This window comes from Cervus canadensis, chromosome X (assembly GCF_019320065.1).
Source record: "Cervus canadensis isolate Bull #8, Minnesota chromosome X, ASM1932006v1, whole genome shotgun sequence".
Taxonomy (NCBI): Eukaryota; Metazoa; Chordata; class Mammalia; order Artiodactyla; family Cervidae; genus Cervus; species Cervus canadensis.
In genome coordinates, this window is record NC_057419.1 from 24,461,888 (window position 1) to 24,483,728 (window position 21,841).

General features: G+C 34.8%; 1 protein-coding gene across 8 annotated transcripts in view; it reads left to right on the top strand.

Moving 5' to 3' along the window:
* The window catches only part of CNKSR2 (connector enhancer of kinase suppressor of Ras 2), a 269,368-nt gene that overhangs the window by 150,904 nt on the left and 96,623 nt on the right, over positions 1 to 21,841 (top strand). For all 8 annotated transcript variants that reach the window (XM_043458302.1, XM_043458304.1, XM_043458307.1 and 5 more), the window contains 2 exons: positions 3,038 to 3,171; positions 8,316 to 8,527. In XM_043458302.1, coding sequence (XP_043314237.1) covers positions 3,038 to 3,171; positions 8,316 to 8,527 — 346 coding nt within the window. The remainder of the gene's footprint in view (positions 1 to 3,037; positions 3,172 to 8,315; positions 8,528 to 21,841) is intronic.

Below are 21,841 nucleotides of genomic sequence, written 5' to 3' on the forward strand. Positions count from 1 at the left end.
TTTCCACTTTTTTTGTGTATTAGATAGTTACTGGTGGTAGGTGTAATTTTAATGGCATTTGTTACACCTAGGACTTTCTCACTGATAATTTCAACTAATAGCATCATTTATTCTGTGCTTTATTTAGTCACATTTTGCCTATCTTTCTAATGTTCTTTAATGCCATTTTCATTCTTTTGTCATTTATATTTTGTAACGTTTCAATTCTTGTCCTAACTTAGAGCTTTTTAAAGGCATTATAAATTATCACAAATTTCCTTTGGGGTTAAGTAGCTATTTCCATTTTCCCATGAAGATTCTATTTTGCCATACTTTATTTTTCCATTGCTTAATGTCTTCTTTAAAATATGATTCTCAAGAATAATGTTTACTTTTTAGTTTGAATTAGCTTGACAAAAATATACTGAATAAATTTATTATTTATCATGTGTCTTATACTTAGTACAAGGCATACTGATTTAATTAGCCAGATATCTGCATGATAAACCAATTTCAATGTTTTCTATGATTTACCAGTTAATAAAATAACTAGTAAGTAGAGTTAACAGAATCGACTAATTTCTTCTTTGAAAGAATAAGTTGTTTTTTTCAACCACTTCAATTAATTAACCAGCTGAGACAGTCAAACCTGTTATTTGTTTAAGCATATCTGTCTTTTTCTTCTACATTTTTGCTAATTTAACTGTGCTGAGAACATTAATAGCAAATCTGTGCTGAAAATAGAAACCTATAGAAAATATCGATTTGAAGGAAGTTGACACGACTAATATTTAAAGTTCCTGCAAGGAGAAGGATCAAGTACCCTAAATAGACAATCCTTGTAACAGTCCAGGCAGAAGAAAATACTTTTATTGGTCCTTACCTCACACTTCACTTGTAATCACTGACTACTACTACTCCTTTTTTCCTACCTTCCTGCCTCTTTGTTTGGGGAGAACAGGGATAGATACCAAGAGAAATTATCTTTAGTTCTACAGATGGTAAAATAAAAGGAAAGAAGTCTTCAGAATTAAAGTAGTAATCCTAGGAAAGAAGAAAGAGAATAAAAAATGTTTAGATTATTTTTTTAAATGTTATGTTTTTAGAACTTGTTTTTAAGTTCACTCATAGTGTTATGATAATTTAAAATAAGAGCATATTAGAGCATTTAAAAAGCATACTGAATATTCGTTTTTCTCTCACAGTGCATCTGTTATAGAAAATGTTGGCAAGTAATGTACTGTGTAATGAATGTTTTCTTTACATTTCTATAATTATGAAATTTTGTTTAGATTTCTGTTTAGTGTCATTTGTATTTAATAATAAGATATCCTGACAGGAAAAAATTGTAAACAATCACATTACAGATCACACTTAACCTAAAGATCCTATCATTCAAAGATCTGTTGGAGAGACTTGTACTACATTCTTAGAAAGAATATAATACTTTATTTCCTCAGGCTTCATGGTGTTCATCTGTACAAGTAACTCCTGATTACCTATATAAATTTCAGGATTTCCCATTGCCAAAATTTTTGTTTCTAAAAGACACGCATAGTTTAACTTAGTGCTATTCCAAAGTTAGCATATTTAAACATAAACAGCATAGTCTTTACTGTATGTTTTCAAAATACATCAAAATTCTTCGACATGTAAACTTTCAGACTTTTTAAATATCATATAAGGTACAGTATTCTAGAATCCCAAAATAAATTATCAATTATTTTTCCCTTCTCTCTCTCTTTCTTTAATTTCTATTTCACATAGATTAAAACTTAACCGTCATTTTGGCAGGATGTGTGATTTCAAGCTATTAAGGTGAGCTGTGTAAAAAGGAAGGTCAAAAACCATGAACTGAGCCATAAACTATGTAGCCTACCCCAGGGACCTACATTGTACATTGTATTTATGCTTGGATTTCTGAACAAATTTTGTTTATCTGTACAAAAATATTGTCATAATATAAAATAGTTGTACTATGCCTTTCTTTGAGTGTCCAGCAATACATGTTAAAGTATTAGAACTACGGGTCTATATACAGCTATCCTAAAAGTGTTTTCATACTGGCTAAAGGGCAGCATCTTGTCATGTGAAGATGCAGTTCATTTTGTGATCATCATTTTTGTTTGCGATTACATTGAAGTTCTTCTTTCTCAATGTTATTGTATATGTAGCTAATCAGTCAGATATCTGTAAGATAAACATGAACATGTGTGAATTTTAGTTTCACTTTAGAGAAATTTCTCAAACCACAATATCATTTCCAAATGCTGTGATGCTTAGAATTGGGAGTGTTCATAAGTTAATGCATCCTGATGTATGGCTTAATTCAGTAAATAGAATATCTTAATTTTTAAAAAACTTATTTAATAGGTAAATACAGGCATGAAAATAAGATCTATAGGTATACAACTAAAAGTTATTTTAAGCAATGGTAAATGTGTGTGCCTATGACAAGTGAAATGATTGTGTCACACTAATCACCATACTTTTGAAGATGTACCATAAAATGACTTTGAGAAGACAGTGTTGTTTATATTTACGGAAGAAATACATTTCCTAGGAAATATTCTCATGTTAGCCTTTCATACTCTATTTTTGTAATGTTTTCTGAGAATCTGTGACTTTTTACTGACTTAGGAGTATAATACATCTCTTTTGGGAAAAGATCTGAAATAATCTTTCTTGTATAATCAGTCAAGATGTGAGTGAACTCATTCTTTTGGAAGTTAGTCTTTATTATCTTTCTTTCAAAAGTGGGATTCTAACAAAGCAAATTCAAATAAGTTTCTAACTGTGAGATCTCTCCATTATGAAACTAGCTTTAACTGATTATGCCACACAATAAGGTGAGTTAGGAACTAAATGGAAATCTATTTGTTTTTGAAGATTCAAAGGAATGTCCATGTGCTAAATAACATGCTTCTTGATTTCAGCCAAGTTCAAAAACTTTGTAGAAATAGATCACTTAAAAATGATAACTATGTGTCATTGTTGTTGTTGTTGTTGTTTGTGTGTTGTTTGTGTGCGTATGTATTTTCTTTTTCATTTTAACCAGCCTCTTATACCTAGAAGTCCCACAAGCAGCGTTGCCACGCCCTCCAGCACCATCAGTACACCCACCAAAAGAGACAGTTCTGCCCTTCAGGATCTCTACATCCCCCCTCCTCCTGCAGAACCATATATTCCCAGGTATCAAACTAACCATCATTTTGTTCTGTGTAGCTTCCAGCTAAAGACTGACCTCAGTACATGAGAACTGTGAAGTAAATTCTCAAGGAACATCTTTAATATTTTCTCAGTTAAGAATTCTGAGCACATTCTGGAAAAAAAATTACATTATAGAAACTGTGGGCTTCCCAGGTGGCTCAGTGGTAAAGAATCCGCCTGCCAATGCAGGAGGTGCAGGTTCAGTCCCTCAGTTGGGATTATCTCCCAGAGGAGGAAGTGGCAACCCACTCCAGTATTCTTGCCTGGGAAATCCCATGGACAGAGGAGCTTGGCAGTCCACGGGGTCACAAAAGAGCTGGACACGACTTAGCAACTAAGCAACATAGAGACTTGTACTCTAGTTAGTAATAACAATAACCATGATTTGTATTAAACACTCTACATTAAATATCTTATAAACATTATCTCATATAATAGGAAATAATAGGACACTAATATAAAATAACAATTTAGGATTCTTTTAGTAAGTGAAAAATCATTGAGGCTCTTTGACACAGAAAAGAAATCTCAGGTTACTTTGGAGCATTCCATACTTTTTCTCTAAATGAGAAAGTTCCAGGTAACTTTTATGCCTTCTTAAATGTATGTAATTAGGAAGAGTTTTTTTTTTCTTGGATGATAATGAGAGAGTGTTTTTTCCCCCAATACCTCTGTATCTACAGTTTCCACTTGGTTAGTTCATTAATGTTTCTTTCAGAAAGTAGAAAGAGTTTGCAAGAGAATGAGTTGCTTTTAAAGTCTATTTTCAGATTTCTGGAGGCTGTATCTCTATTTCATGTTCCAAATTCCTATTTGAAATTCCTGGCAGGTGGAAGAATATAATTCTGTGCCATCCTGCATTCTGTCCAAAAGCATTCTGGTTTCCAGCCTGTGGAATACAAAAATTATGGGAAAAGGCCAGCACTAAATGGAGATAATTAATACCAATCACAAAGTATTTGATTCAGTTTTTACATTAGTTGTGCAGTCATTCAAAAACAGTAATTTAATGTCTCATGTTTTAAAGCTATACTTAATATTAAAATTCTTTAATAAATCAAAGCACAGAAATTCTTCTTTTTAATTACTTTTCATTATTCTTTAGTACATCTAATGCTTCATTCTATTGGCTATGATGCTACTGACATTTTACAATCTAAATGCTACATGACAACATGGCATGTGTGCAAATCCTGTGTTGTCATCTAGTAATAAAACTACAGCCAATTTTAAAAACATTTAAGGTTTTTTAAAAATTAAATGTTGTGAGAACATGGTTTGTGAGAAGATATAATTTGCTAAGCTGGCGTTTCAAAAATCTTACTAATATATAATTTATACTCTTAAGTCAGATTTACAATCAGTTGTACAAATTCATTCGATATCCTAGTCAAATGTAAGTTGAATTTTAATTAAGGTAGTGTTGGACTTTTTAAATATTCTTGTAAAAGGAACAATAAAAGCATGTGTGTTTCAAATAGGAAATGACTCTTTTGGTTTGTTTTCATTTTCATTGGAAAGATTTTTATTCAGGGCAAATGATTATTTAAAAGACCTTATTTGTCAGAGTGCCACATGTCCAGATAAACATCAGAAAACTATTTTTAGCAAATCCCTGTAGTTTTTTGATGTTCTTTCCTTGTCTCTTGGATAGGGAGGAACTTGTAATAAAGACAATATTTCCTAGACAACATATTTTAAATGTACTTCAGAAGACAAGAGTGTTAAACAGTCTAGTTCTATCCTCCAGGTGTGGTGCAGATATGAAGGCAATAGATTGAAGTCAATAAAAATCTTTAAATATGCTATTTACAAAAACAGGAGAATGCAAGAGACTGAAGTATCAACACATAGTACTTGTTTTGGTAGTATTGCTTGAATGCTCCATACTTTTCAGGAAAATTCATAATTAGAGTCTTATCTCTCACTTTAATTGATTCTTAGTCTAGCGTGTAATTTAACAGAATGTTCTAACTGTATTCTGAGTCAAATTATTAGTTACCTAGTCACACAGTCGTTTGATATAGCAGTTAGAAGATATATACATCAGAGTCCCTTTGTACCACAGCCTTGTATAAATTATCAGCATTTTCTAGTTTCACTTGAAGTTATAGTCATAAAACTTTTTGCATTTGTCATTCTTTTATAGTTACAGCCATGGCATTTTCTCCCTTAATTTTCATGATGAAAGATTTATCTTATTAAACCCATCTAAGCATTTCTTTTTTTCCTCCATTAAAAACGTTTGTCTTTATAGGGTAGGCATTTCGGTGATAATTTGAATTGTGAATAATAAAAGTTTTCTCATCTTAAAACCAAAAAAACCTTAAAAATGGTAGGAATGATTGTCACCTTAAGTAGACTTTTCTTCATGTGATTATCATTCTTCAAACACATTTATTCCAGGAAAAGAATGTGATCGCAAAAGTGACTTTTTCACTGAAGGAGAAAACACTCATATACATGACGTGGGTGAAGTTTGGTCCATTTGTATTATATGACTGTATGCAATTTCATCATCAAAGTAGACAGTGAACTTTCATACTTAACCAACATTCTTTATCTTGAAAACTAAGGATTTATAATTCTTGCACAACTATGAAGTTTAACTAGTAACTTATCTCATTGATTTTAGTATGAGCCATTAAATATAAAGATAGTACAATGAAGCAGTGCTCTAGCTTTTCATCAATTCCCTTAAACACTTTTTAGAGCAAAAGTGTAGGTTTATTATATTTTGGCCACCTGATGCGAAGAGCTGACTCATTGGAAAAGACCCTGATGTTGGGAAAGATTGAAGGCAGGAGGAGAAGGGGACGACAGGGGATGAGATGGTTAGATGGCATCACCGACTCAATGGACATGGGTTTGGGTGAACTCCGGGAGTTAGTGGTGGACAGGGAGTCCTGGCGTGCTGCAGTTCATGGAGTCACAAAGAGTCGGACACGACTGAGCGACTGAACTGATAGCTGTATAGGGCTTCCCTAGTGGCTCAGATGGTAAAGAGTCCATCTGCCAATGCAGGAGACACGGGTTCGATCCCTGGGTAGGGAAGATCCCTACCCAGGGAAAGGCTACCCACTCCAGTATTCCAGCCCAGAGAATTCCATGAACTGTATAGTCCCCGGGGTCATGAAGAGTCGGACACAACTGAGCGAAAAGACAGAATGCAGAATATGAGTACATATACACACAGGCACACACACTTGTATATGCAAGTCATGTATCAATTCTACTGTAAAGTTTCGTTTTGGTTTATACTTTTCTTAATTTAGCTTTATTAAATGCATTCCATATAGACATGTCTAATAAATCTTTGTTGGCTTAAGGCCTCTCTTTCATATCACGATAGAATAAGGAATACCAGCCCTTCCCATTTTCTACCACAGGGTGTATCCCTATAAAGAGAGTGTGGTAAGAATTGAATCACCCTCTGATCTCAGCTGCATTAACTTTCATGTCACAGGACTGATAGAAACGTCTACCCACTTATAAAGAGGCATAACCTTCTCCAGTGCCCCAGGTTCATTAGGGCTGTTTCCTAGCTAATTGCAGTGTCAGTTTCTTTTTGCTAGAGGTCTAACTTAACAAAAAGTGCCAGGCAATTTGTTCAGGAAAAGTTTTTAGCTAGCCAAAAATATATGTGCCTGGGTTTTATATTTCCTTCTTGTTTAAGAACTAACTTTCATAGTTATAATTTGGTAAGCAGCTACACTTTTATGTAAAAAAATTAAGGAGTGCCAGCTTGATGATTCCTTCTTGAATATTATTTACTACTTTCTACATAGTTCAAATAATAAGAATATAGTTCTCTTCATTTGGACAAGCTCAACGTATAACTGAGATATAGTATACTGTAGTATAAAAGTATAGTATTTTTGCTGAGCTGAAACTCATATTTTAGAATTGGCATTAGATTTATAAGCTCATCACCATCTCATAAGACTTAGTAGGTCAATTAAAATTTGGTATTTTTCTCTGTTTTCATTCAGTTTATTCTGTAGAATTTATGGCATTTAACATAAAGTTAAATTTTATATGGTTTGATAGGATTCATGGTTCTGTTTAGGGTAGAACTGGAAATAAGAATTTGGAAGAAATAAAATTAATGATCCATGAAGAAAGAAATATTGCATTTACGTTTATAGTCATGTTCTAGAATGTGAGCTTTTCTAATAAAAATATCATAGCTGGTTAGTGAAATTATCATAAGATAAAGTTCATTTTAACTAATCCTAAATGGAATATTTCTACTAAAACACCACTCATTATGGGTCCAATCACCTGGGCTGTGTGATTAATACTTTGTATGAGTAAGAGTTTTAGGGCTCTCATAAATTATTAAAGATTTTTCTCTTCAGAATCCTATAGAAGAAAAAATCAACTTGTCATCATCTTAAATCCCATTCTTAAATTCTGTATATGATCAAGTTTCTCCACCCTCTCTCCACAAGAAATGTTGCTAATATGTAATGAAATTTTGATATATCCATTTAGAATGAGTTCCAGGAACATATCTTTTTTACTATTAAATGAGATATATACTGTTTAAATACAAAGCGTAATTCTTTTCACTAAGGTTATTTTATTAGTAACAAACTGAAATTCTTAAAATACAAGTTTATATAGTGCTAACTTGGTTCTTAAGGTCACAGTACCCTCACAGAGGTGGTAGTTCTTAAATACATCTTTGTTTTTAAGCAGTGCAAATATTACCATGAATCAGTTAGATGAACTGGCAGAAGAAGCCTATATTGTTAGCATTGTTAATATTATACCTATTTTCTTAAGCAGTAAAAGCCATTTATGTGCTGAGGTGATTTCTTTTATATGCCATAGTATGGTGAACATGAACTAGAGCAGGAGTTAGATTATCCATGGTCCATGTCTAGCTGTGTCATTTATTACCTGTGTAACCTTTAGGCTAGTCATTCAACCTCTCTGAGTCTTGGCATTTTTTTTTTCCCCTGCAAAATAGGAATGATTAAAAATTGCACTGTAAACATCAAAGAAACTTTGGAAAGATCAGAAGATATACAGGAAGGATATTATTACTACTTTAAACCCTCTGCCATTTTACCACCCTAACACTTCCCAACATCCCTCTCCTTTAACCCTTTCTTTAGGGACGAAAAAGGAAACCTTCCTTGTGAAGACCTCAGAGGACATATGGTGGGCAAGCCAGTGCATAAGGGATCTGAATCACCAAATTCATTTCTGGATCAAGAATATCGAAAGAGGTTTAATATTGTCGAGGAAGATACTGTCTTGTATTGTTATGAATATGAAAAGGGAAGATCAAGTAGTCAAGGAAGACGAGAAAGCACCCCAACTTACGGTAAGAAGTCTTCTCTTACGTTGATGAAGGAGTTTATGTCTGGTATGGGAATCTCAATTTTTCTTCCCTAGGCTTTTCGGTTGTGAAAATTACCTGAGAGCTTTTGAATCTTTTTAATTGATCTGTTTCTGTTGTGTGCTTCCAAGTGGAATCTCAACAATATAAGGCATGACATTAAAATTTATTCTAAATTTTCCAAAGGTAAGCAAGAATAATTGCCTTCCAAAGGCAGTATTTTAACTCAATGATACATAGAAACCTTTTTGAATCACATGTAATTTTTGTATGTCAGAGGTTGCCAAACTGAAGTAGTTCAATAGGTTTTTTTTTTTCTTTTTTTAATCAATACTTAACTGTTAACATAACTTACTTAAAATCAAATTTCTGTATTTCTCAGATATTAAAAAATCTTTAGATGGGCTTTTCTGGGTAAAATTTTATCTCAATTTTTGTTTTTTGTTTTTTATAAGAAGTGGTAAATTTTGAGTGAATTTTAAATAGAAAGGACATAATATATTTAAAGCAAAATGGGCCTAGAGTTACTATGTCCCAGGATTTTTTTGTCTGACTCCTATTTTTCCATGCATGCCCAAGAAAGTAACCCAGAATTGATATAGTTTAGCTGAACCATTTGCAGATAAATTTGCCTAAAGTTAGAGTAGTAAAGTCTATGGTCCTCTTGTAAGAATGAATGGATTTAATTGGAATTCTGTACTCCTTGCTTTCCAGTTTTGGGAGAAGGGCAGGATCCTTGCTGATTAGTGCAGATTTGATCAGTAGAAGCTGAAGAGAAAGAAAGTTGTTTTTAACTTTCTCTTTCCACTTACCTGCCTTACTTGTTCACCATGGCCATATGCCTCCCTCCTGTGGTCCCAAAAGATTGGTCATCACATACTTTATTTTTTTTTATTTATTTTTTCTTCTTTTTTTCTTTTTTCTTTGTGACCCCATGGACTGTAGCCTGCCAGGCTCCTCCATCCATGGGATTTTCCAGGCAAGAGTACTGGAGTGGGTTGCCATTTCCTTCTCCACATCACATACTTTATAACCGACACCCTATTTCCTTACAGCTTTTTGGTAATAATGAGTAATAATTAAGTATAGGAAATTTTGCCCAAAACGATCCTAAGTAATAGAACCCTACATATCATGCTTTATATTATTCTCTGTACATGTGCTGTTTTTTCATGTGTTCCTCATTTATACTACCCTGGCGGCACTTATTTTGAACTGTCATAAATTGAAGGTATTTGCACCTTTGCTTTTCTCCACTATTACATTGTAAACTTCTGCAGTAAAACTCTGCCTGTCATCTTCGTTATTCCCGCCCCTGCCTCATTACATGAGATTTTTATTTTTCTGCATTCATTCCATAAGTACTTATTGACTACATATTATTAGATAGGTGTTCAGTTCAGTCACTCAGTCGTGTCCGACTCTTTGTGACTCCATGGACTACAGCACACCAGGCTTCCCTGTCCATCACCAACTCCTGGAGCTTGCTCAAACAAATGTATATCAACTCTTCTTTTTTTATGTCCCAGAGTTTTCTGGCTGTTTTCTACTTGTATTGAAGTAGATAAGAATGTTTAAGGGGAAATTATAGTCACTAGATAAAGTTGATTATTGATAGCTTTATGAAAAACAGTTTACCAAGGCCTTACTTAAATAGCTGTGAACTGTTAGTTTCTTCAGACTATGGTTTAAAGCACCTAGTGCTATCATGTTCCACAAATCATATCTCTTCCAATAAGATAGAATACCATTTAAATTTTAGAAAATCTAGATACCCTACAGATACCTAAAGTGTTTTTATAAACAACTTAGGAGAAAGTAAATGTATATATACTTAAAAGAGGAATAAGGAAGTAATAACAAAAGTTCTTTTACTTTTGGATTTGAAAGTGTTTTTTTTTTTATTTTGAATCTGAAATATAGCCTGAACTTTCACTTAGAGATACTTTAGAGATACCCCAGTAGAAATTTCCTGGCACGACTGGAAAATTGTTGCATGTAACTGGCAGTTTAATGTATATTTACCTTTTTAAAATCAGATTTTAAGTAATAAAACCTACTTGTCACATACATGAATTTCTGGCCATAACATTCCCAAAGAGTAATTTATTTGTTAATGCATTCAGCTAATATTTGTTGTGTGTATAAAGTCAGCCAGGCACTGGGGATGCAAAGATGAATAAAACATAAATCTTCCCTGAAAGGCAGTCATAACCCGAAGAGAAAGAACAAAGAGACGCAGTACAGCAGCAGCTTAGGTGAGGAGGAAAGTGAGCGAAGTGCGGCAGTAGCATGGGAGCTGAAGTCCCAGTGTCTTCCTGGGAAGTCACATAAATATAAGTGACATTTATGCTGTGTTTTAAATGATGAATAGTCATCATCCAGGGTTTCTCAATACTAGTTATCCCTACCAAATACTTGACACCCTTTCAAACCTAGTACTGAGATCTGAGAGTTTATATAAATCTCCCAGCCCATCCCCTAAAGGCCCCAAGTATTAGTAACTTCAGTCCTTAATAAGTAATAATTGATGACAACTTCATTTAACCTATAAAATGGTCCCATTATATGGATCCCCAAGTGTGACAATATTCTCTTGGGTTTAAAAATAATGATAATGAAATGCTTGATCCTGCTGAAGTATATAACAACAACAAAAAAAAACCCTGATTACCAAAAAAAAGTTCACAATTTATATTTTCTGAAAATGAGAGTAATTTAACTTGTTAGCACTTGTGTAATACCTTAAAAGCATTGTATAAGTCTTTTAGCCTTACAGTTCAGCTTAGTTCTTCATTGCAAATATCCTATCTTCCAGTGTGTGATCTTAGCCACCATTGCTACCTATTAACTTCCCAGTTACGCGTTTACTCAAAGAGGTTCAGAGTTAAGATTATAACAGTCTAGATAGTGTTTTGAGAAGCAAAGGAGAAACATAATACAGTTTTTACTGTGTGCTTTTGTCTTCATTCATATTTTAAAGTTAGATATATAAGACAAAAATTAAAATTTAGAGACACTGTTATTAGACTCAGTGACAAAGAAACAGATATGAAGAAAAATACTTGAAAATATCCTAATCATGTACTTTATTTATTTTTTTAAGACTGGAGGTTTATTAAATGCTTTATCATATTTGTTAACCAACTTCTCAGTTTATATCATGGACCCACTATTTGTGGGTAAGAGTGAATTAAAAGATCAGCTATTTGCCCTAAGCCATAAGACAAATACAGTATGGATAGAGAGTAGATGGCCTATTTAGAAAATAAGTAAATACCTGTTGAGCTTTTATGTATGCCTTTAAAAAGCATTGGGCTTACCTCATAGGTCAGTTGGTAAAGAATCCGCCTACAAGGCAGGAGACCCCAGTTCAAGTCCTGGGTTGGGAAGATCCGCTGGAGAAAGGATAGGCTACCCACTCCAGTATTCTTGGGCTTTCCTTGTGGCTCAGCTGGTAAAGAATTAATCTCCAATGAGGGAGACCTGGGTTCAATCCCTGGATTGGAAAGATCCCCTGGAGAAGGGAAAGACTAACCACTCCCATATTCTGGCCTGGAGAATTCCATGGACTCTATAGTCCGTGGGGTCGCAAAGAGTCAGACACAATTAAGCTACTTTTACTTTCACTCTAAAAAGCATTAACTCATTTAATCCTCACAACCCTGAGAGGTAGATAACTAATAGAATCCTTACTTTATAAATGGGTTAAATGTCTTACCCAGCTAGTAAGTGGTGGAACGTTGATATTTGTTGACTCTATCAATGTTACTAGCTAGCTAAATAATATGAAAATATTTTGCTAAAATGTAGGAAAGTAGTTCAAAAAGGCAAAATGGTTGCCTGGGGAGGCCTTACAAATAGCTGAGAAAAGAAGAAAAGCTAAATGCATTTAAATGCAGAGTTCCAAAGAATAGCAAGGAGAGATAAGAAAGTCTTCCTCAGTGATAATGCAAAGAAATAGAGGAAAGCAAAAGAATGGGAAAGACTAGAGATCTCCTCAAGAAAATTTGAGATACCAAGGGAACATTTCATGCAAAGATGGGCACAATAAAGGACAGAAATGGTATGGACCTAACAGAAGCAGAAGATATTAAGGAGAGATGGCAAGAATACACAGAAGAACTATATAAAAAAGATAGCCACGATAACCATGATGGTGTGATCACTCACCTAGAGCCAGACATCCTGGAATGCAAAGTCAAGTGGGCCTTAGGAAGCATCACTACGAACAAAGCTAGTGGAGGTGATGGAATTCCAGTTGAGCTATTTCAAATCCTAAAAGATGATGCTGTGAAAGTGCTGCACTCAATATGCCAGCAAATTTGGAAGACTCAGTGGTGGCCACAGGACTTGAAAAGGTCAGTTTTCATTCTAATCCCAAAGAAAGGCAATGCCAAAGAATGTTCAAACTACTTCACAATTGCACTCATCTCACACGCTAGCAAACTAATGCTCAAAATCCTCCAAGCCAGGCTTCAACAGTACGTGAACCGTGAACTTCCAGATGTTCAAGCTGGATTTAGAAAAGGCAGAGGAACCAGAGATCAAATTGCCAACATCTGTTGGGTCATCAGAAAAGCAAGAGAATACCAGAAAAACATCTACTTCTGCTTTATTGACTACGCCAAAGCATTTGACTATGTGGATCACAACAAACTGTGGAAAGTTCTTATAGAGATGGAAATACCAGACCACCTTACCTGCCTCCTGAGAAATCTATATGCAGGTCAAGAAGCAACAGTTAGAACTGGACATGGAAAAACAGACTAGTTCCAGATTGGGATAGGAGTACATCAAGGCTGAATATTGTCACCCTGCTTATTTAACTTATATGCAGAGTACATCATGCGAAATGCCGGGCTGGATGAAGCACAAACTGGAATCAAGATTGCTGGGAGAAATATCCATAAACTCAGATATGCAGATGACACCACCCTTATGGCAGAAAGTGAAGAAGAACTAAAGAGCCTCTTGATGAAAGTGAAAGAGGAGAGTGAAAAAGTTGGCTTAAAACTCAACGTTCAAAAAACTAAGATCATGGCATGTGGTCCCATCACTTCATGGCCAATAGATGGGGAAACAATGGAAACAGTGAAAGACTTTATTTTGGGGGGCTCCAAAATCACTACAGATGGTGACTGCAGCCATGAAATTAAAAGATGCTTGCTCCTTGGAAGAAGAGCTATGACCAACCTAGACAGCATATTAAAAAGCAGACACATTACTTTGCCAACAAAGGTCTGTCTAGTCAAAGCTATGGTTTTTCCAGTTGTCATGTATGGATTTGAGAATTGGACTGTAAAGAAGGCTGAATGCCACAGAATTGATGCTTTTGAACTGTGGTGTTGGAGAAGACTCTTGAGAGTCCCTTGGACTGCACAGAGATCCAACCAGTCCATCCTAAAGGAAATCAGTCCTGAATATTCATTGCAAGGACTGATTCTGAAGCTGAAGCTCCAATACTTTGGCCACCTGATGTGAAGAACTGAGTCATTGGGAAAGATTGAAGGCAGGAGGAGAAGGGGACAACAGAGGATGAGATGGTTGCATGGCATCACATGAGTTTGAGTAAGCTCTGGGAGTTGGTGATGGACAGGGAAGCCTGGTGTGCTGCAGTCCATGGGGTCACAAGGAGTCGGACACAACTGAGTGACTGAACTGAAGTGAGGAAAGTAGTTTGTCAGAATTTCATTACTCCTTCAAAATTCAAGCATCTGATTTCAATCAAGCAGAACTAGGTCTAATTGTGTATGTTCTTCTATATGTGTTGTATTTCCTGGCACTACAGTAAACATGCATTCACATAGACATGACCCTAACACACCTTAGGAAATAATAGCTGAAATGAGGGGTAAAGTTAGCAACAGTGTGCTAGGCTCTTTTTAAATGAAAAAGTGTAAATGGGTTTTACTTTCCTAAGAAGGTAAACAAGAATGACTCCTGGAAACACAGATACAGTAAGGGAAACAACCTAGATTAGTGATTGCTGGCACTGACTTTATAATCAGCCGTACTCGTTAATCCTGTCTGCCATCTAATTACTCCAGTATGACTTTAGGAATGTTACTCTAGGGCTCAGTTTCTCATTTGTTAAATGAAGATGATAATATCTGTCTCATAGACATTTTGTGAGAATTTAATGACAACAGAGTGTAAATTGCCTAGCAAGTGCCCAATATGTGCTAGATATTTATTTTCACTGCTTCATTATTACATTGAAACTCTAATGTTGCCGAGAGAATAGATCTTAAGTGTTTTCACCACATACACAAAAAAGGATAAGTATTTGAGCTGATAGATGTGTTAAGTAGCTTGATTGTGATAATCATTTCATAGTGTATATGCATAATACCAAACCATCATTGTGTATACCTGAAATGAATGCAATTTTTATTTGTCAATTATCCCTCAGCAAAACTGGGGGGAAAATAATCAAAGAACTGAAATATTTCAAAATGTAAATAATATTAATAATAATAAGAGTCATTTAAAATTCTTTGAAGAATAAGATGGGTTGAATAAACAAAGTTCAAGGAAGAAAAGAAATTTTAAAGTGAAAATAAAAGGGGAAAAAAGGATAGTGTTAAATTACTTTAACTATTTGGTCTCATCTGCTCATGCTTCAAAGAAAGGCAAAGGTTCAAATTGGATGAGATTAATTGCTTGGCAACTTTTCAGAATGATTAGTATTTCCCATCAGCTTTCTCTTTTCACTGTTCAGACTCCTTGCTCTTGTTGCTCCATCACAGCACATTTCTGTGCATATTAACCTGCTAAAAGGTAGACACAGTTGGCTGAGTCCCTTTGTGGTTGTGAGTGGTCATGTTTTCTAAAAGTAGGATAAAAACATATTTTTTGACAATAATATTGTAGAATAGTATTAGTTTGAAGGAATTCCGACCTTTTCTGATTTATTGAAAATCCAGGACCTCACAGAAAGCACACAAATGAATGCAAGGTTGGTATTTTACAAGTGTTTCTCATAAATGTTATTTGTCCACAGTGTGCACTGAGGAAAATTAATTTCTATATTATACCTGGTCATTTTCCACTGGAGTAGTTGGAACAAGAGAAAACCAAATACCATGTCCTTTTTAGCTACATAAATAGCACATGGCTTGAAGTGACCTATAGTAGCATGATGAAGGACCTATGGGCAGTGATACTGGGAATTGAGCTTATCATTGTGAGGTGAGGATATAGTGTGAAGGTTCTAGGGTCTCTCATCATACTTCAAAATCACCTTTCTCTGTCGGACAACTTCATTCTATCTCTTGAGCAGTTGAATTACAATTAATAACATTATTTCAAACATTTCTTAAAGGTATCCAGAATACATTCACAAATACATTTCCAAATGAAAGCTTGTTCCCTCTCCTGTGTTTTTTTAGTATAAATTTTCTTCTTTAACAATAGCCCAACTGTTATTCATCAGCTATTAGAGACAAAAGAAAATGAGCTTCTAACCACAAGAAATTTCTGTGCTCAAGTAAAATGTACAACTTCCAAAGCAGAACTAAACAAAGAAGTAAAAATTAGTAAATCAAAAATGCAGAAATATGAGATTTGTACTGTACTCATAGGAATTCTTATTCTTTAGGACTTACTTAATACATTTCATAAAGACTGCCTGTTGGTTAGCTTCACAAAATAATTTTGACTATCAAGCTGATGGTGATAAGGAACCATGTAACTGATGGAAAAGTAGTTCAGCAGTATTTTGGCATAGAAACAGAAAATAGTCTAAGGTAAAATTTAGAGTGATCACCTAGGGAAGGCACTCTTCCTTAATCTCTATAATTTTACTGATAAAAATAGAGCATGAATTTTGAGGTCAGATAGAGCTGAATTTAGTGCCAAGGCTTGGCCTTTAATAACTGATTGACCTTGTACTTGAGAGTTAGCCTCACTGTACTTTTGTTTCCTTATCTGTAAAATGGGATAACAATACTACTCACAGTATTTTGATGAGGCTCAAATGAGATTTTATGAGGATTAAATATATGCCAAGTACTTAGCACTGATTTTGCCTCATAGAAAGTACTCAAGTAATGGTGCCTAAATGGCATAGTAAATCACTGCTGCTCATAAATAAAAGTGTCTCAAAGATTGTGAAGTGCTGATGGATCAAATTAATACTTCCTCCTTTCCTGTGGAGGGACTCAGTGAAGAACGAAAGGAATGAAAGTATTCCCAATAACCAACCATGTAAAACATGCCTATGAAAAGAAATAGTTTGCTTTCTTTGGTTTAGTTTTGAAAAGTAGAAGAAAGAACATCAAATAGCTCATAACACTAGAAACCTCTGTGATTCAAGTTTTCTTTTTAAGTTCTGTTACTGAAATCATTACTTCATAGGTTAGGTATGTTTAAAACAATTTAGACTCTGCACATTTTTAAAATATAAGATTAGTTGCTTTTAAAAAAGGATAGAGAAAATAATATGCTAAGTAAATTGAATAGTTGGAGACTCAAAAAAGTGAAATCTGGCAAGAGGAAACCAAGTAATAGATAAGAGTAAAATTAAGGGGAAAAAAACTTTTAATAAAGTTCTAGAATATTAATATGTAGATAAAAAGGAAGAATTAGCAAACCAAATCAACAAAGTTGATGCAACTATTAGAGAAAAAGAAAAACAAAAACATGTTTAAATGAATTAACAGAAAGATAGGAACTAAGTGAATTAGTGCTTCCCTTAAAGACAAAATGGGAAAGCCAAAAATAGAAATAGACCAACTCAGGAGATTCGCAACTGGGTCAGTATTGTCCCCTAGGGGACATTTGGCAATTTCTGGGAACCCTGGTAGTTGTCGTAAATGGACATGGAGGTGCTACAGGCATCCAGTGAGTTGAAGCCTAGGATGCTACTAAACATAAAATGAATAGGACACCCCTCCCCCCAACAATAAAGAATGATCCAATCCAAAACATCATGAGTGCTGCTGTTGAGAAACCCTAACTAAATTAAGAAGAATCGGTTGTTGACAGATACAAAGTCAGATATTTACGACTCGAAAATCAAAGAACCCTTGAATGACATAGGGCCAATTGCCTTTTTCTTTTATTCATACAATCTGGGAACTTAACTGCTCTGAAATGATAAACCTACATTTACTCACACTTAGCATACTCTCTGGGCAGAAATAATATAAGCTTGTGAGTGTCTGAGATGACTTACCCAGCTCTACAGTAGAAAACCTAATCATGGCATCCCCTGGAGCAGGAGGGAACTCACTGTCCCTAATTGAAATCAGAATGCATTTTCCCTCCATGGGAAAATGATGTACTAAATAGCAGCCAGGTGAAATTTAAATAGAGTGGTTGATGTCTGCTTTCAAATCACAATGTGCCTTAAATAATCCAGCATTTTCTTATGTATGTTCTTCAGATCACTACTTCTGAAAGAGATTCTTTGTTAAAGAAAGAGATTATGTGGTTAAATAAGATTGGGAAGCTCTGCATATTTTATCCCCCTGTTGGCAATTAATACGTGCACATTAGCATACTAAAGGCTTTGAAAATCTTGGTTTCCCAAATGTATTTGTACATTGCATCTTCTTTGGTTTTGGTCACAAAATACTTCCCAGTGTAACTGATGTTTGATGGCATATATTTTGACAAAAGCTGATACAGACTTGCAGCTCCTCCTGAAGACCCATATACCAATGATAAAATTTAAGTTGCAAACTGCTGACTTAACAGAAATCCTCTATTCTTAACTTGAAGTCTGCCCCAGCAGACATCTTGTTGAATGTCGTCTTCATTCTTATTGTGCAGAAAAGCCATTTTCTAGAGTAAATCTTATTTGTGATGAAAGTCCAAACTAAAGTAATAAATACTAACTGGAACAATCAGTGCATGGCTCCTCATAGAATTACTTTTATCTCGGCAAAACAAGTAGCTGGAATCATGGAAGAAATAGATCCCTGGGGATAGAAAATGTCAAGTGTGATATCCAATCTTGTTAAAAGCAATGACTAAAAATGATACACTGAATATCTTAATGACTGGAAACATTAAAGCAAATAATTCAAAACAATAGACAGCCATTTAAAGGTATACATATGACAATCTAACATTACTTCATAAATGACACGTCATGTCAAGCCAGTTTATTTTCCATCTTTGTTCAGGGATGGATAACAAACACAGTTACAGCTACAGTTTATGTTCGAATCCTCCATGAGTTCTTTATCTAGCCTTTAAGAACTTTTTGCAAGAGTTGCAAACTGGCTGGTAGTATAGTTGTTTAAAAAGCAGTAATCATACATGTCAGTGTATTATTTTTGAAGAAAAATGAATTGAATCTTTGTATAATGCAATGGTCTTCAACTCATCACTTAGGCAACTTAATGTAATGAAGTTACAAAGTCTCCGTTCACAGGCTGACTCCAACACTGATTATTGATGAAATCCTAAGAAATTAAGTGGGGTGTGTGTCAAGTTTTTCATCTCTACCTTTTTAAAAAATAGTTTGCTCTATTGTCGTGTTTAACTGGAAAATGGGATGTTTTTAACCAAATAATATTTGCCCCACATCATCCTTCTTTCCCACAACTGTATTGCTGAGCACAGCAGGAGGCAAAAGTATTTAGCAAAGCTCATTGCTCTTTTACCCACCAGAGCCTTCAGAAGAGAACCCAGAACTGTTTCGCCACTTAGTATTTAAACCTCTGAATTCTTCCCAGACCTCCCACATCCCTCTAATGTAGAGGAATAGGCTCTGTGCACAGTGGCAACATTTCAACTAAAATAGCCTGCCTTTCTGTATTCCAGTGTGTACAGCACATTTGCTCTCTTGGCAGAATGTAATTTGGTTCAAAATGTAATTCGCCTTGGAATCAAGTGTTCAAAATTCCCTATAATTTTTGATGCGGTTCAAAGTTTTCTCCTTCAACAATTTTTATGTGACTCCCCATTTAAAGTCTAGATCACTTTTAGGGAGCAGTAAGAAAATTCACAAACAAGATGTAGCTTATTCTTTGAAATGATATTTTAATTGTTTTGGTTCTCTGTTAATGCAACCAAAAAGATTTCAAGTTAATAATTATCAGGTTTGTATTTGATTTATATTGTTATAAGGTGTTAAGTCCAGTACTTAAATAATCATCACATTGTGATGTTTACAAGCCAGTTTTTCTCCCTAACTCTTTTATCTAGAAGTGAAATTTTTTAAATATGGCCCTAAAGATCAAAGTGCCCATTCTTACTTATTTTATTAGATCCAGATATGTTGCCTTTATCCTTTAAAAAGTACTGACTTTCCATTTAATTCAGTTTTACTCTTCTTTAAATGTGTGATTCTCTACCTTAAATAACCTCGGGATGTTTTCCTAGAAATGCAGTCAACCATCTGAAAGTAATTTTTCTGTCTGGTATGTGGGGAGTTTGATGGGTGTTATGTGACATGCTTATAGCTTAACATTCCTCACTATACTCATTTTCATCAAAATATTGACTAAAATATTCAGAACAGATGTGTATATGTGTGTGTGTGTATTTTTCTAGAGAAAGCTTCTTTTGTGAGCAATTAAAAGGTACATCAGACATAAGGAGAAATTTCTCTGCAGCCTTTTCCCCCCCAATTCTTTGGCAACTGTAATAGAGAAGATTACTTCTCAGATGCAGTATATCATCCTGAAACGTTATTATTTTAGCATGTTGGGGCCAGAGTTTTTAAAAGGTAGGGGAGGGATACAACTGAAAAAGGCAGCAATTCAGTAGTATTTCACCATGCACCATGGGTAGTTTAATATGGAGATGTTTCTAGATAAGAAATCAGGAGGCAGGATTTCTAGTTCTGCTTGATTAACACACAGCTCTGTCAGGCTCAATTTGTTAGAATATTGAAAGTGGTTGGTCAGGTTCTTTATAAGACAGAAAGGGAGGGAAAGTGAGGGGTAGGGGGAATGGAAAGCTGACAGGAAGAAAGGGAAAGGAAACTTTGAAAATAGAAACTAACCTTATGAGGAAGGTCCCCTATTTACTTTCTTAACAGGTCATCAGTTAACAAATATTGAGCTGTTAACTATGTTTAAGTCACTGTGCTAAGTGATAGAGATACCATGGTGAACAACAGAGAAATTTCTGTTCCCTTGTGAAATTTACATTCTAGAATGGTGACAGAATTCAAGCAACTAATTTAATAAATACTTACTTGACTATAGGTGACACACTATAAAAATTTATGAAAAAAAAAAACAAATACAGAGAAACCCAACCTAGAACAAGTTCAAGGAGAATATCCCTGAGGAAATGACATTTTTGCTGAGCTCTAAAGTATGCATTTGAGTTTTGTAAGAGAAGAGGAGACAAAAACCAGAGAAAGACAGTATCCTGGGTGCCAAGTGAAGAAAGTATTTCAAGAAAAGAATAATCCTCTGTGTCAAATGTTGCAGATAGATAAGAAAAGTCAAGGGTTCTGAAAATTGTCTTTTGGATTTAGCAGCATGGAAGCACTAGTAACCTTGACAATAGTAGTTTTAGGGGAGTTGAGGGGCAAGATCTTGATTGGAGAAGATTCAAAAGAAAAGAGGAAATTCTACATGTAAGTGAGATCATACAGCATTTATCTTTTGTGCCTGGCTAATTCTATGTAGCATAATGTCCTTCAGCTTCATCCACGCCATCACAGATGGCAAGATTTCCTTTTTATGGCAGAGTAATATTCCTATGTGTGTGCGCGCGCACCACGTTTTCTGTATTCTTTCATCTGTTGATGGACACTTGGATTGTTTACATATCTTAGCTATTGTGAACAATGTTACAATGAATTTGAGCTCTTGGAGATAACTGATTTCCTTTCTTTTTGATATATACCCAGAAGTAGGGTTGCTGGATCCTACAGAAGTTCTCTTTTTAATTGTTTGAAGAACCACTGTGATGTTTTCCATTATATACACTTGAATTTTGCTGAGAGTAGATCTTAAGTGTTCTCACCACACAGTCAACACAGTCATACACGCACACACGGATGGTAACTGTGTGAGGTGAGGGTACCATAACCTGCTTGTGGTCATCATTTCACATTACACACCTCAAAAAGTCATTCTGTACAGCCTCAATGTGTACCATTTTAATTTGTCGATAATACTTCAGTAGAGCTAGGTGGGGGGAAAGAGGAGAGAAATTGGAGACTGAAAATCAAAATGAGACTTCTAGGAGTTTTTCTGTAAAGGGGACCAGAGAAAATGGTAGTAGGGTGGCTGTTTGTTAGCAAAGAGAGGTGGTTTATTTTTTAAGACTGTAGAAATTACAGCATGTTTGTATGCTAATGGGAATCACAGGGTTGAAAGG